General features: G+C 38.8%; 1 protein-coding gene across 6 annotated transcripts in view; it reads right to left on the bottom strand.

The window, feature by feature from the left end:
- The window catches only part of Vps13b (vacuolar protein sorting 13 homolog B), a 567,993-nt gene extending 556,222 nt beyond the window's left edge, over window positions 1–11,771 (bottom strand). For 3 of the 6 annotated variants that reach the window (XM_076911259.1, XM_076911261.1, XM_076911260.1), the window contains exons 1-3: window positions 11,185–11,771; window positions 10,849–11,023; window positions 2,541–2,684 (exon numbers count right to left, since the gene is read on the bottom strand). In XM_076911259.1, the coding sequence (XP_076767374.1) occupies window positions 2,541–2,684; window positions 10,849–10,995 (291 nt within the window). In that variant the 5' untranslated portion in view covers window positions 10,996–11,023; window positions 11,185–11,771. The remainder of the gene's footprint in view (window positions 1–2,540; window positions 2,685–10,848; window positions 11,024–11,184) is intronic. The other 3 variants (XM_034516325.2, XM_076911256.1, XM_076911258.1) reach the window with 3 other exon arrangements.
- Between the last annotated feature and the right edge of the window lie 4,350 nt (window positions 11,772–16,121).

The following is a 16,121-nucleotide window of genomic DNA, read 5'->3' as shown; positions in this document are numbered from 1 at the left end:
ACAAATACATGTTAGGGCAGCTGATTACAACCCTGTTTGCTATGAATCACTAGAAATCTCTTTCCCTCAGTGGCCTTTGCTGAAAAACAAAAAGCACTAAGTAAGGCTTTCAGGTCACTGCCTAGTAAGCAATCCACAGGTGTTAGAAAATCAGCCAAACCTCCCTAACAAAGCTTGTAACTGTGTTTGCACATCAGCCTCAATTAAGGCTCAGACAGCAGCTCATAGTCATACTTTAGCAGTACGAACGTTTCCATATGCATACCATCTAGTACCTGCTTTCCAACTTTAATTTCCCAAGTTTTCTCTTGTATGAAGCTTGGTTTGTTTGAGTAGAGCCCTTCAGTTGTACACACTTAGGATTTTTTTTAACTTTATTACAGACTACTAATCGAAGCTTAAAACCTAAAAACAGTTTTAAATATCATGAAAATGTCATTTCAATTATGATGGTTTTTGTCAAACTTTAATTCCAATCACTAGGATAACCTGAGTATTACTCTCCAGAGGTGTATAATGCTAAATAATCTGTCCATATGTCAATGCTATTTTCAAAAATTCTTTCTCCCCTAACATTTTAAAAATCTGTAAGGAACACTTGTTTTAAAAGTGGTTTATGACAGTGAACCCTTTGTTGTACATACCACAAAATTCAAACCTCAAATACTGTGTAAGGAAGGAATCTGATCACTCTGCATGGGTCATCTGCATAGCCCAGTTTCAAATACTAGTTGTAGACTTCACTAAATCATCTACCAGATTTGATACCACAGCACCTACAATTAGTTGCAATCTGTCTCTTTTAAAATGTGTGTCTTATAGGACATCTGGCCTTGAAATTTCTACTTTCCCACTGAAAAAAATACTTAGTGTCAAGGTAATTTCCACATGGGTAGTCTAACCAAGTCCAGATTTTTTTTAAAAAATTAAATTCAAGTAACAGATAATTGATTAGTCAAGGACTATTAATTACTAAATATAGCTATAAAAGGAAACTAGGTGGCAATATAACTAGCTACAGATTTATAAATAAATCTCAAATACAAGACATTCACAAAATAAAATTTTGTGATAATGTAACATTGGCCCATTATTCCAAGAATCACATTATTAAAGTGAGAGTAGATAACACAGATTTGAAATCAAAGATTATATAAATAGATAGGTAGGTAGGTAAGTAGATAGGTAGGTAGGTAGGTAGGTAAGTAGACAGGTAGATAGGTAGGTAGATAAGTAGATAGGTAGGTAGGTAGAGATAGGAGTCCAATGAATTACTCTAACAAAGTATCTATTTCAAATAGAAAATAATTTTAATAGTTCATAAGTAACCCTAAATTTCACAGAAATTAAAGTTCTATTTAAGATATACTAAAATTGTCTTATAGTTCTTATAAAACGGCATTTCAATCATACCTGTCAATTCCCTTAAGACTGGAAAGCAGTCAGGCAATGGTAAAGCAAATATACCCAAGTATAGTCCCAGCACAAAGGAGATTGAGGCAAGAGGTTAAGTCAAGACCAGTCACACCTACAAAGCAAGCTCCTGTCTCAGAGAATCATATGAATACAGACCAAGTGTGCTGAGGAAGCAGCAAGGAAACTGAATGGCATGCTCACTGCATTAGTGCAAGCTAAGTGGGGAAACTTTTTTTTTCCACAAAAGTCTAGTATTCTAACCTATTTCTTCCCTAAATTCATAGATCTTGGGCTGGTATTGCTTAATGCAAATACTATAACTTTGCAAAAATCTCTTAGCAGACAAAATAAATAGACAGATTGACAGGCAGGCAGGCAGGCAGGCAGACAGACAGACAGACAGACAGACTGACTGACTTTGAGCCAGCAAGACAGCTCAAGGGGTAAAAGTATCTGCCACCAGATCTAATCACCTGAGTTCAATCCCTGGGATTCACAAGGTACAGAGAGAGAACCAATTCCCACAAGTTGTCCTTTGACCTCCATATGTACATATGGCACACACACATTACCACAAACTAATAAGTAAATTTTATTTAAAAACCTTAACTCACACAAGAAATATGATTCTGAAAACAAACCTTCAAAAACAACAATGAAATTTGGTATAAAGATGAATGTATCTTTATCTTCCCAAAAAAAGATCAATTGTCTGATCTAGATATGTCATGTAAGAAAAAAGCCATATACAACCTCTGCAAAACATTCAAAACACTTTTTTTGTTTTTGCCAAGTTTGACTGAAATTAGATCAACTAGTAAAAATCTCATTGAAAGCTGTAGTTGATCAGGCCTCTCATTTATTCTGAATATAGGTAATGAGAAATTTACATGATCCCTAGTACAAAGGGCTATGACTACCTAATCAAAATTTATATAAAAACACCCTTTAGATGCTTTATCCAAATTTTAAAACATCTTTTTGCAAATCACGTTTCTTTCATAGACATGGAGAAAGTATATTAAATTTATATAAGAGTTGACACAACCCCAACGCTAAGATATGTCAAATCAGATTACTATGGAAAATAACAGTATTAACAACTAAGTGTAGCAGTTTCTTACCTGTATCCCATCTTTAAGTTTCAAGATGCATTCCATTGTATTGATGGTAATTACCACAGGTTCGGAGCCCAATTTTGTCCATGGTACATGAATTCTCAGTTCATGGATATGGCCACTTAAAAAAGTGAAGGGTAATTTCAGTTCCTTAAAACACAAAATATTAAAAAGAAGTTAGTCAAAATATTTGTGTTTTTATTCTCATATATAAGCTCATTTCTTAAAGAAAAATGAATTTAAAAAAAAAAACAAGGGTATTACTTCTACTCAAAATGACAACTTTTCAACTACATGTAATAAAAATTCACTTTTTTTTAAAAGTGCTGTACAAGTCACATTTAAAAAGCCATCTAAATTCTTCAGGCTTCAGTTCCCTACTTTGCCTATTATGAATAGCCTACCATCTGGGGTACATACCACAGGTTTATAAATACTGGTATAGAAGCAATCATAGAAGGAGTTAAGAGCAAGACTTGAGCTATCCATCATGACATTCTTCTTAAATCTCTAACAATATATCTCAAAAAGTCCTCCTAAAACCAAGTAGGAAAACAGGCTTATCTAGAGATAAGAAACTCCAGATAGACTGACCTGACAAAACAGAAACTTCATGACCTAATTCATTGCACCTAATTAAATATTTAACCTCGATATGATGTGGTCATCATCTGAAATGCATCCAACTGCTATCCACTACTATTAGGCAAAAGTTTAAAAAGGAAACATAAACTTAACCAAAATCACTTCATATTAATCTCACTTCCAGACAAGATTTTTTTGACAAATCAAAAACTACATTTCTATCTCTATAATACTGTAGCTATTTGTAAATTTAATAACTTAAGAAACACATAATTTTTTGCCTGTGTACTTGTTTCAGTAACATAATAAAAATACAGCTAAACATAGGCAGTACATGCAAGTGGTTGAAACCAGTAACTGTGGAAGTATCAGACGGACTCAAACCCTGTCTCTGTCAAATACTAATAAGCCAGTCTCACTGAACAAACTTTCCCACATGTCTTTCATTATCTGCAAGTTTTGGGTAAGAATAATAGTTTTGAGTATTAACCGATTCACTTCTTATAAAATGATTAAACTATGTCTTCTCACACAGAACCCAGGTTAAAGATGTTAAGGGGTACTAATATTATGATTATTGCTATATATAAGTGTGGATTGAATGTAAGACTACAACCAAAGGGTTTTTTTGGTTTTTGGGGTTTTGGGCTTTGTGTGTGTGTGTGTGTGTGTGTGTGTGTGTGTGTGTGTGTGTGTGTGTGTGTATGTATGTGTGCGCGCGCCTAAAGTCAGACTACTAAAGTTTTGTTGTTACTAGCCATTACAAGTCATCTCATTACAGTACATTTAAAGATACAATAACTTCTTCAAATACAGTTCCACTAGCACAAGACTACATGCTAATCAGTATTTACAGGATTACTAAACCCTGCATACTAAGCAAAACCCATGCATGTAATCATTTAACCACAAGATTAAAAGGGAAATACTATCATCCACCTTTTAGAATGAAGAATGTGAGGCATGAAGAATTGGGTAATTTCACAAAGTGAAACCTCGAGGCAAGACAGATACAAATGAAGCCAGACTGCAGGGTGAACCCTTGCTACCACACCGACCGCTGGCCGTCCACCTCCTTCGCTAGCACTGACTTCAGTCACACCGCTATGGAGCTTCTTGGACAATGACTGTTTCCACTCCCACACCTCTTGACTTATACAACATTGTATTTGCAAAATGTCTAACAAAGCTACAGTCTATGAACACAAATCAGAAGTTTTCAGAGAAAAGACACACCTTGATTAAATTCAAGAACTCAGTGTCATGGGTACCCTAATTCATCAGCTGAGCTACTAAAAACAGAAGCAGCTCTCTCCACTAGCAAATGGAATTCTAAACCATTCAAGCCATGTCAGTGGTACAAATCAAACTGTACATTTAATAATCATTGATTATCAGCAAGACTGGTTAGACAAAAGTATTGGGACAAACAAGTAAGAACAAATGGACTTTGAAAGGGGGAAAATACAAATGTTGACTATTGTAACTAGACCTTGAAGTAACCAAAACCAAATTACTTCCTGTTATTTCTACTTCTTGAAATATAAGTCTATATTTTAAAAGTGCTGCAGTTATAACCCTTTGCTGGAATATTTACACATTTCCTTAGAGCTGAAGATAAACCTGTGGTAGTATGTATGAGACTCTGAGCTTGATCACCAGAACTACAAGAAAGGGAAAGGAATGGAAGAGGTACTTCCTTAAAAGAGGAATATCTATGGCTGGACAGAGGCTATTACTAGCCAAGATTTAAGTTGAGGGCTGAACAGCTCTCAGAAATCTAGTTCTAACCAACAATAATCCAAGCTATTCCAGAAGCTGAGGCAGGAGGAATAAGTCTTACCACCAGCCTAGGCAACACGGGGATTCATCTTCAGGACCAATTACTTTTAGGTAAGCTATAATGAGGGTCGGGGGGAAGTGTTCTTTTAAAAAAAAAAAAAACATAAAAATAAATGTTAAATGAACATAAAAGGCAAGAAACATAAAAACAAGGAAGTTTACATCAAACTTAAAACCTATGGATAGCAAAGACAAAATAAAACAAAACATTAACAGAGAAAATTAACAGATGTGAGAGAAAATATATGTGAAAAACATATAGCTGAAAAGGCGTTAATATCTAATGTATAAAGAGAATTTCTAAAATTCAACAACTATCTAACAATCCTACTTTTAAAGCTGAATAAACGAGCCACACATAGTAGCACACACCTTGAGCAGAAAGCAGGAGTTTGAGGACAGCCAAGTCTACACAGTGAGTTTCGAGACAACCAGGTCTACATAGTAAGATATTGTCCCAAAAAAGAAAAAGAGAATAAAAAACAACTTGAACGGAGATTTCTCCACAGAGGATATACAAATGCCAACAAACATGATGTGATTGAAGACGCATGAATTAATAAGGAAGAAATAACAGATCCATTGTTAGCAGAATATGAAAGAGAGTTCTTCAAAGTAATACCAGATTGTAAAGCAAACTCATACACAGAAACCAAAGGTAAGCAGATGCTTATTAATGAAGCTGAGGTACTCTTTCCTCTCTTCTTCCAGTGACAACAGCAGTTACAGAAGGGAATGCTGTATGGCGTTCCTGCTAAACTGAAACACACCTTCCTAGACAGAGGACAAGTTCCTCAGCTTTCACAACTCAGGAATCTGAGAATGGACAAAAGACTCCTCCCCAGTGGTCTCAACAGTGACTGAGCTTCTGCCAGCTGTGTAGGGAGCTGCATGGATGCATCTTTGGGGAACACATCACCTATGCTGGGGTGAACATTTCAGAGACGCAGCTGTCTTTGCTCATCCATTATTCTCTAGGTCAGTGGCTGTCAACCTTCCTAACGTTGTGACCCTTTAATACAGTTCCTTATATTGTGGTGACCCTAATCACAAAATTATTTTGTTGTTACTTCATAACTGTTACTTTGCTGCTATTATGAATTGTAATGCAAATATCAGGATATCTGATTTCACCCGTATGAAACAGTTGTTCTACTCACCCCTTTACCTCCATGCCACCCCTACCACTTAACCTGAGCAAAGGGGTCCTGACCCACAGACTAAGAACCACTGCTCTAAATAAATGCTCACCTTACCCATGTTCCTGTAAGCAACTACAAGAAACTGATTAGTTCACCAAGCAAGACTTGGCTACAACTGTTTCTTTGGTCTTTCATCAGCACCCTACCTCAATTAAACTGATGTCGTTCATGCTTACCCAGGAAAATAACAAAGCAGAGGGAAAGGTGTTTTTGAGGAGAACCTGTATTACAGTGACTTGCTTAGCTATTTTTTTCAAATAGAAACATTTCCTCATAGATTTATAAGTCTCAAAAAGCTAATGAAGTGTACCTTGATTAGAAAGCTCTTAATGATAGATGATTAACAATACCCCTCCCACGGGTTAGTAATAAAGAATTACTGGAGAGAAGACAGACTTCTAGGTGGAACAGCTTACAAACTATGCACTGAGCTCCAGGGATGCAACACACAGGCAGGAGCTGTTACCCATTCGAAGGTAAGCCTTTCAGTATGCAGGTGCCTGTGAGACACCCTGGCTCCTTCCTATAAGTGATCTTAATGTACTCACTAGCTCCCCAAGCCAGACTTGAGGCATCATTTCTTTGGTATGCTGTCCATGTCTAGAGTAAATGGGTGTTTGTTCCCATCTTCCCCAGAAAGAGTCACACAACAATCTCAGATTGTGGTGATCCACTGTATATTGAAAACCTTAGAGCAACTACTAAGACAATAACTCAAAAATAATTTGGAATCAAAAGAATAAGATAAGACTAGAAAATCTCTACCACTTAATACAAAAGTACAAGGCAAAAGCACACAAGAAGAACAAAAATGATGTAAGACACAGAAAGTAATTTGAAAATAGATGAAAATCCAACCATATAAATATAAGGACTGAATATAAATGAATTAAATACTCCAACCAAATGCAGACTCTCAGACAACTTAAAAATATAATAGGATGTGAATATATACTATCTACAAAGTAAATACTTCAGATATGAAAATATAAATGAAAAAAAGCAAAATACATATTGTCCAAGTTTGTTTTTTATTGCTGTGATAAAACATGAACAAAACAAACTTGGAGAGGAAGTTTATAGGTTTATATGTCACAGGCCATCATGGAAAGAAACCAAGGCAGGAAGTCAAAGCAGGAACCCGGAGACGGGAACTAACGCAGAGACCATGGGGAAAAGCTACTCACTGGCTTTCTACCCTAGTTGGCTCAGCTACTTTTCTTATATAGCCAGACCCACCTGCCTAGGGATGAGACTGCACACAGTAGGCCAGGCCGTCCTATAAGTTAGCAATTAAGAAAATGCTCCCAAAGGCATGCCAGGCAATCTGATGAAGGCAAGTCCTGACTGAGCTTCCCTCATCCCAAGTGTATCAAGTAAACAAAATAATCCATCACATATATCATGCAAATAGTAACTACAAAAAGCTAAAGTAAATATACTACTATCAGGGAAGACAGACATCATAAGAGATGGAAAAATAATGTTACTAAAGATCCAAATAGTTAAAGACCAGCCTGGACTACATAAAACCCTACCCAAAAATCCAGTATCAACAGGCCCAAGTAACAGCTCTCACTAATAAAATCTATGCACCTGAGTTCATATCCCTTAGCTAATGTAAAAAAAAAAAAAAAAAAAAAAGGCATAACCATGCCTGTAACTGTAGTACTAAGGGGCTGAGAAGAGCCAGAAGGATTGCTGGGATTTGTGTGCTATCAGTCTAGCTCCAGGTTCTATAAAGAGTCTACCTAAAGAGATGTGGTGGAAACTGATGGAGCCCTCCACAAGTACACCGTTACACAAGGACACAAGTGTCCCTCTGGCCCACACACATAGGCAGAGGCTCAAATGCACATATACCTTATACACATGCCACACTCACAGACACTACACACACACACACTCATTGCCACACCAAATAAACCCAAAAAAGGTCAAACAGGACACCTAATAGTGATTAAAAAGATCAACTCATGAAGATCAGATAAAATATGCAAGAACAGACCCACAAAATTCATAAAGCAAAGGCTAGCAAAACTGAAAAAAGAAAATGACACTTCAATAGCAGGAGCTGGGGGAAAAAAAATGGCTCAATGGTTAAGAACACTTGAACCTGGAGAGCCAGGTTCAATTCCCAGCATCCACCTGGCAGCTGGGAATGACTAAAGTTAATCATCTTTAACTCCAAGGATCTCACGCCTTCTTTGACTTCCAAGGACAAGAGGCACACATGTAGTACATAGACACACATGCAGACAAAACACTCATACACCTAAAATTAATTTAAAAAAAATAAAAAATAATAGTGGATGGTAGGCAAGATGGCTCCACAGGTAAGGGGAGCTGCCCAGCAAAGCCAGTTGACCCCAGTTCAATCCCCAGGATCCACCTAGGAAAGAAGACAACCAACTCCTACAAATCATCTGACAAAATAGAAAGTCCATTCCCATCACATCTGCTCCACATTTTGTTAAGAGTTTCTAGCCAGTGAAATAACAAGACTAAAAGCTGTAAGCACTGATATCTAACACATTATATATTCATTAAAAAAAAAACTACTGGCTTAAAAGATTTTAAAGCTGGCATTACTTATAACGTTAGATGGTATACACAATCAATCTGAAGGAACCTACCAAAAACGTTAAACAATTAAAACAACAACAACAAAGGTTTCATAATCAAGATAGGGACAGCCCTAAGCACAAAGGAAAATGGGGGCGAGGGTATAAGTCAGTCATAGAACACAGGTTTGTGCATGTGAGCTCCTAGGTTCAATATCCAGAGCCAAAAGCAACATAAAATAAATTCCCACACAGCAATTAGGACAGGCAAATAAATATTCACATTCTCAAAAAAAAAAAAAGAAAATTTACAAAAGATATCCACATGACCAGCTAATACATATTAGAAATATTCAAATAAAACACAGTGGCACATCACTATACATCCATCAGAAAGCCAAAAATTTAAAGCAACAAACATACCAAGTAGGAGAAAATTTGGGAAATATTTAAAACCATAAGTAAGACTATAAATTAATACACTCCGTTAAATAAACTATTAGCAATACATACTGAAATCAGACATATGTCTACCTCCTAGATATACTTTAGGGGAAACTAATGCTTATGTACATAAAAACGTACACAGGAGAATGTTCATAGACACATAAAAACCAACAATTTAAACAAGCAAAAGTTCTACTGATAGAAGAGATAAACTGTGACACCTTAAACAATAGAATACAAAAGCAGCACAAAGAACAAGCTGCTGCTGACAGCATTCGGAGGAGGAGGAGGAGGAAGAAAGCAGGAGTCGCTGCTAGACAGAAATCACTTCAATTTAGCTGAGGCTCAAAAATAGGTTAAAAAAAAAACCTCCTTCTTGACAGAAATTAACTGCTATGGCATACAGCTCAGCAGCAGGACCCTTGGCCAGCATGCATGAGTCCTAAGTTCAGTCCCTCGTCTGAGGAACACAAAAGTGCAGAGATGATGGTGAATTCACAGGTACATCCATTCTTAAAACTCAACCATCATACTTAGTGCAGAGATGTGGTGAATTCACAGGTACATCCATTCTTAAAACTCAACCATCATACTTAGTGCAGAGATGTGGTGAATTCACAGGTACATCCATTCTTAAAACTCAACCATCATACTTAGTGCAGAGATGTGGTGAATTCACAGGTACATCCATTCTTAAAACTCAACCATCATACTTAGTGCAGAGATGATGGTGAATTCACAGGTACATCCATTCTTAAAACTCAACCATCATACTTAGTGCAGAGATGATGGTGAATTCACAGGTACATCCATTCTTAAAACTCAACCATCATACTTAGGATTTCTTCTCATTTTTAAAAACTAAATGAAAAATATTAAGGACATCCAGTAATGCCTGCAGAAGAATGGGGAAGGGGCTGATTTTCTTAGTGCTTTGTCTGGATTATCTAATAAGAAGAGTACACTATGAAAAGTATTGATAACCATCACCATCTCCCTTATCTCCTACAAAGCAGCTGCTCTCTGGCTCTTGAGCTCCGGCAGATGCTGTGTATCCTCAAGTCTAACAGAAGTCCTTGGCATGTTACTGATAAATGTGCTAAGTGAACCAATGAGTATGCCAACTTTAAAGTCACAGTTATTTGCATCAGATCATTTTAATGCAAACAAAAAAAAAACCCCTAAAAAGTGATTAATAAAGATGTTTCCAATTTTACCATCATTCTCAATCTGTGTCTACTCAATCTCTGAGGATCCATAAGGATCATTTTTCCTGGTAAAAGGAACAGAATTTTCCGCTACATGTGTGTGCCCTTGCTGTCTTTCACACTCTTCCACTGACCCAAAAGAAGAACAAGAATATAATGTTTTCCAGCTTCATATGACATTTTAAGAGTGTGCATATTTGACAATGCTTGAGAACTGAGTAAAGAGGCTGAAATTTTCCACTAACAAAAACAACAGAAATGTTTTTCTACTAGCCAAAAAAATGTTTTGGAATCCGAACAGAATAAGCCCTTACGAGACAGAAAGCCTTGTATTTTTTTTTTTCTATAAAATGAAGTCTCTACACAGTAGCCAAAACACTAACAGGAAATTTATGTCATTCAAAACACAGTAAACAAACTATGTCTACCAAGACAAAGATGTTCCGATGACAGCTGTACAGCTTACCTGTTCCAGAACATCTAACTTTAACTCGAGTTTGCTGAGAACCACGTCCCCACCCCATAGTGAAAGCTGGAGATCCGAAGGCTTTAAGTTCTTGATATAGCGATTCACATAACTCATTAAAATTGGAGTTACGTACGACTCCAGCATCTTCAAAATTCGGCGTCAAAGTCAGATCCTAAAAAGGGTAAGGACGGAAATGTTAAGTAACTGAATCGGCAGGCAGCGACTGGAAAAGCACTTCTCTGGAAGCCTGGCAAGGCCGACAGGCGGCCGCAGGCTTCTTCCGGAAAGCCCTCCCTGTCCCGCCGCGATGTCCCCGCTAACTGCGCGCCTCACCTGACCAGGACTGGGCAGAGAGGCTGGAGGCGGCGGGTCCCCCAGGCGTGGGAGGAGAGTGCGGCCCCCTTCACTCCTGCCTTTGCGCGGCACAGCCTGAGGCGGTCGACTCCGGGAACGCAGGCGGATCTCGGGCCATAGAAGCCGAGCAGGCGCCAGGCCCGCTGCCGCCGCCGCCGCCGCACCAGCTCCAAGGTAAACACGCCACAGAGTGGCGGCGTGCGCTCCTCCTCCTGGTACCAGGCGTCCGCCGCGAACGCGCCGCAGGGGTTCCGCGCCACTTCCGGGTGTGCCGGCTTCTCAGTCCGTCAGGTTTCCGCGGCGGGAACCACGACCCTGCGCGTCTGCCTGGGACGACTCCGGCTTGGCTAGGCCGGGATCCCCGCCGCCACCGCTCTGGGTTAGGAATGACCTCTACGAAGCGCTCGGTGCGGGAGGCGGACCGGTAAAGTGGAGGCACCGGGGATCCGGAAGTGGCGCTGCGGAGAGAGGCGATGGCCGGGACGTGACCCTGTGTCGCCCGGGAGGCTGTAGTAGCCGAAAGTCGGAGACGCTTGGAACTCAGGGCGCGTGGAAGCGGGAGTAGTAGCCCTTGTTCTTCAAACCCAGATAATTGAGAAGCGGTTGTTTCCCGTGGCTACTGGAGAAACTGGAAAGAGGAACTAGAGTTCGGTAGGGTGGAGGTAAAGGACACGTGGGAGGAGCTAAATAAAGGCGGAAGATTTAAATTTACAGCTGAAGTTTCTTTACCAGGCCAGGAAGGTGGACGTGGGAACGCAGTTGAGATCAGAGGTGTACAGCTTGAAAGAATGCGGTCAAACATTCTCTCGTTCTCCAAACAGAGGTGAAGTGGTCCCTAGTTAGCGTGCGCAGGTGCATGGAATGGAGAGGACTGACCTACCATCTAATACGGAGAGCCTCAAAAAGCTGAGGGAATGTGAAAATAAGAGCCCTGAGCCAAAAGTGAAATAAGTGGTAAGGAATAAATTCCGTTTTTAGGCCAGTGTGGATTATGTTACGATGAAATAGATGTATAAATACTTAGTAGCGCTAGGTCACTTGTGGACTAACAGCAAAAACTCAAACACCTATCTTAGAAGATAATATAGACTGAGTGGGTGGAAACAGCACGGGATATGCTGCCTCTTTTTTTTTTTTTTTTTTTTTTTTTTTTTTTAACCAGCTTCTCTTAACTTTGGCTAACTTTTGAAGAAAACACAGTGTCTTGAAAATACTCTTTATAGGTTATTCAGTGCCCACTCGTGCCTAAAACTTAAAATTTTTTTTAAAAAGATACTATTTCTTGAGAGAATTGGTGATTGCTATAGAAAATGGTATTCATGAGAATGCCAACGTTCATTTTAATACTGAAAATAATGTATTAGATTTCACATGCAGAAAAAGCAGCAAGCAATTGCTAATTCACAGCAGCTGCTTCCTCAAAAGCCTTAATAAATAACCATGTAATGTGAGTGTTAGAAAGCCTAATAAGCAAACCAAACATTTTTCTTGTTACCCGAAACACTCGAACAGCACCTGAAGCCATAGCTGAGAAGTTTTAATATTTAAAAAAACTTCCCATAAATATATAGATGTGTGACAATGTAATAAAACACTAACAGGATGTTACCCAGATTCTTAAAATAAGTAGCAATAAATGTTTTAGGAAAAATAATAATAATAATATGTAGAGTGCAGAAAAGGGTGCTAAATCCCTAGCCTTAGGACATTATCTGGGCGTGGTTTGTTTGTTGTATTAAAAATTAGTCATTTTCAACCTGTGAGTGTTGTTATATAATCAGTTAAAATAAGTTTAATTCCTTTGTGCTAATATTGTTTGTCAAATGAGTAGGCTTTCCCAAAGATCCTCTATTCTCAAGTCTTTTCTAATGCAATTCAAATAAACACAAAATACTTTTGAAGTCTCTTCTAAAAGACCATGAGGCAAAATAGTAATTCTACAGAAGTAGGTCTCAATCTAGCTCTGAACAGGAGACTTAGCAGGAACTTTCTCACCATTAAATATACTATTAGCTGTAGGATTTTTATAGTCGTATGTTAGCGAGTTGAGAAAGTTCTCTGTTGCGTGTGTGTGTGTGTGTGTGTGTGTGTGTGTGTGTGCGTGTGCGCGCGCGCGTGTCTGCGTGTGTTTCATGAGTTAGGTGGGTTACCTCCAAAGATGAGGGAATAGAAAAAACCAGGAATGAAATTCAGAGTACTACAATCATATCTGCAATATTCTATCTTAATATACTTGATGTTAGAATAGTGTTTCTCAGTCTCTACAGTATACTTCAGAAATTATGTCCAGGGCCAGAGAGATAGCTCGACCAGTAAAGACACTTGCTGCCAATCCTAGCAATCTTAGTTGGATCCTGGAGGTCACATGGTTAGAGGAGAGGATTGACTGCTACAGCTCTTCTGTGGCTTCTAACATGCACATATACACATAAATTAATAAAATAGTTTTAATTATGTTCCACTTTCTCCAGAAGGTTTATAAGCACTTAGTTTTCTGAATCATTCACAGTAAAATTTAAAGAACAGTCTGCACTGCCCTCAACAATCTTATCTTCAAAGGCCCAGCAGAAATGCCCACTGAAATTATAGAGGAAAACTTCCCTAACCTAAAGAAAGAGATGTCCATAAATATACAAGAAGCTTACAGAACTCCAAATAGTTTAGACCAGAAAAGAAATACTTCCTGCCATATAATAGTCAAAACATCAAATGTACAAAACAAAGAAAAAATACTAAAAGCAGTAAGGGAAAAAGGCAAAGTAACATATAAAGGCAGACCTATAAGAATTACACCAGACTTCTCACCAGAGACCATAAAAGCCAGAAGATCCTGGACCGATATCATACAGACCCTAAGAGAACACAAATGCCAGCCCAGACTACTATACCCAGCAAAACTGTCAATCATTATTGATGGAGAAACCAAAATATTCCATGACAAATCCAAACTTACACAGTATCTCAACACAAATCCAGCACTTCAAAGAATAATTGGTGGAAAACTCCAACACAAGGAGGGAAACTACAACCTAGAAAAAGCAAGAAAGTAATCTTCCAAAAACCCCAAAAGAAGATAGTTACACAAACATATCTCCACAGATGTTAGCCCAAAAGCTTGGATTAGGGAAGACTCAATCCACAGACCACATGAAGCTCATGAAGAAGGAAGACCAAGAGGGGATGCCTCAGCTCTACTTAGAACGAGAAATAAAAATGCTCAAGGGAGCAAATAGGGAAACAAAACATGGAACAGAAACTGAAGGAGGGGCCATCAGGAGACCATTCCACCTGGGTATTCACCCCATGTACAGCCACCTAATCTAAACACTGTTGTGGATGGCTGGAAGTGCATAATGTGAGGAACATGATATAGCTGTCTCCTTAGAGGTCTTCCAAAGACTAACACACTCAGAGGACAATTCTCACAGTTAACCACTGATATGATCAGGGGTTTCCCAATGGAGAACTTAGTGAGAGGACTGAAGGAGCAGAAAGGGTTATTGACCCCAGGTAGAAAGCAACAATACCAAACAACCAGAGCCCCCCAGGGTCTAAACCACCAGCCTGGGAACACATAGGGAGGGACCCAAGACTCCAGAGGTATATGTAGGGGAGGATGGCCTTGTCAGACATAGGTGGAAGAGGAGTTTCTTGGTCGCATAAAAAAAAAAAAAAAAAAAAAAGAACACACAGTGGGGTGGGGGGAATGTGAGGGCGGGGAGGGGATAGTGAGGGGGGGTAGGTGCGGTCACTGCCTCATAGAAGCATGAGGAGGGGGATGGGCTAGGAGGTTTCTGGGTGGTGGGAGGAAGTAGGCTAAGGGGATAAAATCTGAAACGTAAATACTACAACCAATTTTAGCAAGTGGAGAAAAAAAAGTCTTCAGAACCAACATCTTTAAAAAAAAATGTAAGCCCCCTGGGGGTGGGAATTTTTTTTTTTCTCTTGATACTAAAACTTGTTCTGAGAATTGTATATTGCAGAATACACAGCCTTGGTGTATCTACTCATCAAGCATACTGAGCAGACCTGCCCAAACCTCTGATGTCCTGGAATTCCATCTGGATTCAGTGAAGACACAGCATCAGAGGCTTATCAACTTACTCTTCCCCCCACCCCTCTTCTAAAATCTCAACGCCCTTAATCAGCTTGAAGAAGTTAAAGAAGAGTCAGCGCCCCTATTCCCTGAGCTTGGGGACTAATGTGGTTAATAATGGTCTGTCTTTCTAGGGACAAGTAGTGGTTTTGTTGGAACAGGGGGGATTAGCTAGGACTTATTGCATAGCCATAACCTATTGGTAGAAATCTGTATAATTATTATCAAGATGAAGTTATAATTTCTTAAATGGTACAAAATTTACTTTGATCTCAAATTTAAGGTTTTCATTGGTATGAGCCTCTTATTAATATAAAAATGAGATGAATATTGATACGCTCATGGGCATTGTGCCTGTATAACACATTTAGGAATACAATGCCTAGACCCAGCCCTTTTTTAACTTTTTTAACTGATTTGGGACGGTTAACCTATGAGTTAAGGGACTATAGCAAATTCATATTTTTGAGTTTATTGTTAGGGTGTTTTCCATATTTTATTTAGAAATAGCTGAGAGGAGTGAACAGACAACAGTCCAGGTTACCTTACATGGATAGTTGGTTTTCAAAACATCAGAAGTCCATAGAACTGACGCTACAAATATTTATATATTAATGTTCATATTGATTAGAGACCTGTCTGCTCCTGACAGCTTCCTGTCGTGGATTCTAAGAAGAAATTGAGCATCCTTGGAGTTACTCCAGTTGTGTGGTAACAGCCACTAGGCAAGAATTGCCTCTCTCCATCTACAGACAAATTACTGTTCAGAAAAGGACACACATGCAGAATAGTCGACTGATTATATCTGCCTAGACAGAGT

The sequence above is a fragment of the Arvicanthis niloticus genome, chromosome 13 (assembly GCF_011762505.2).
Source record: "Arvicanthis niloticus isolate mArvNil1 chromosome 13, mArvNil1.pat.X, whole genome shotgun sequence".
NCBI lineage: Eukaryota > Metazoa > Chordata > Mammalia > Rodentia > Muridae > Arvicanthis > Arvicanthis niloticus.
Note: the sequence above shows the minus strand (reverse complement) of the source record. Positions and strands in the feature narration are given on the sequence as shown.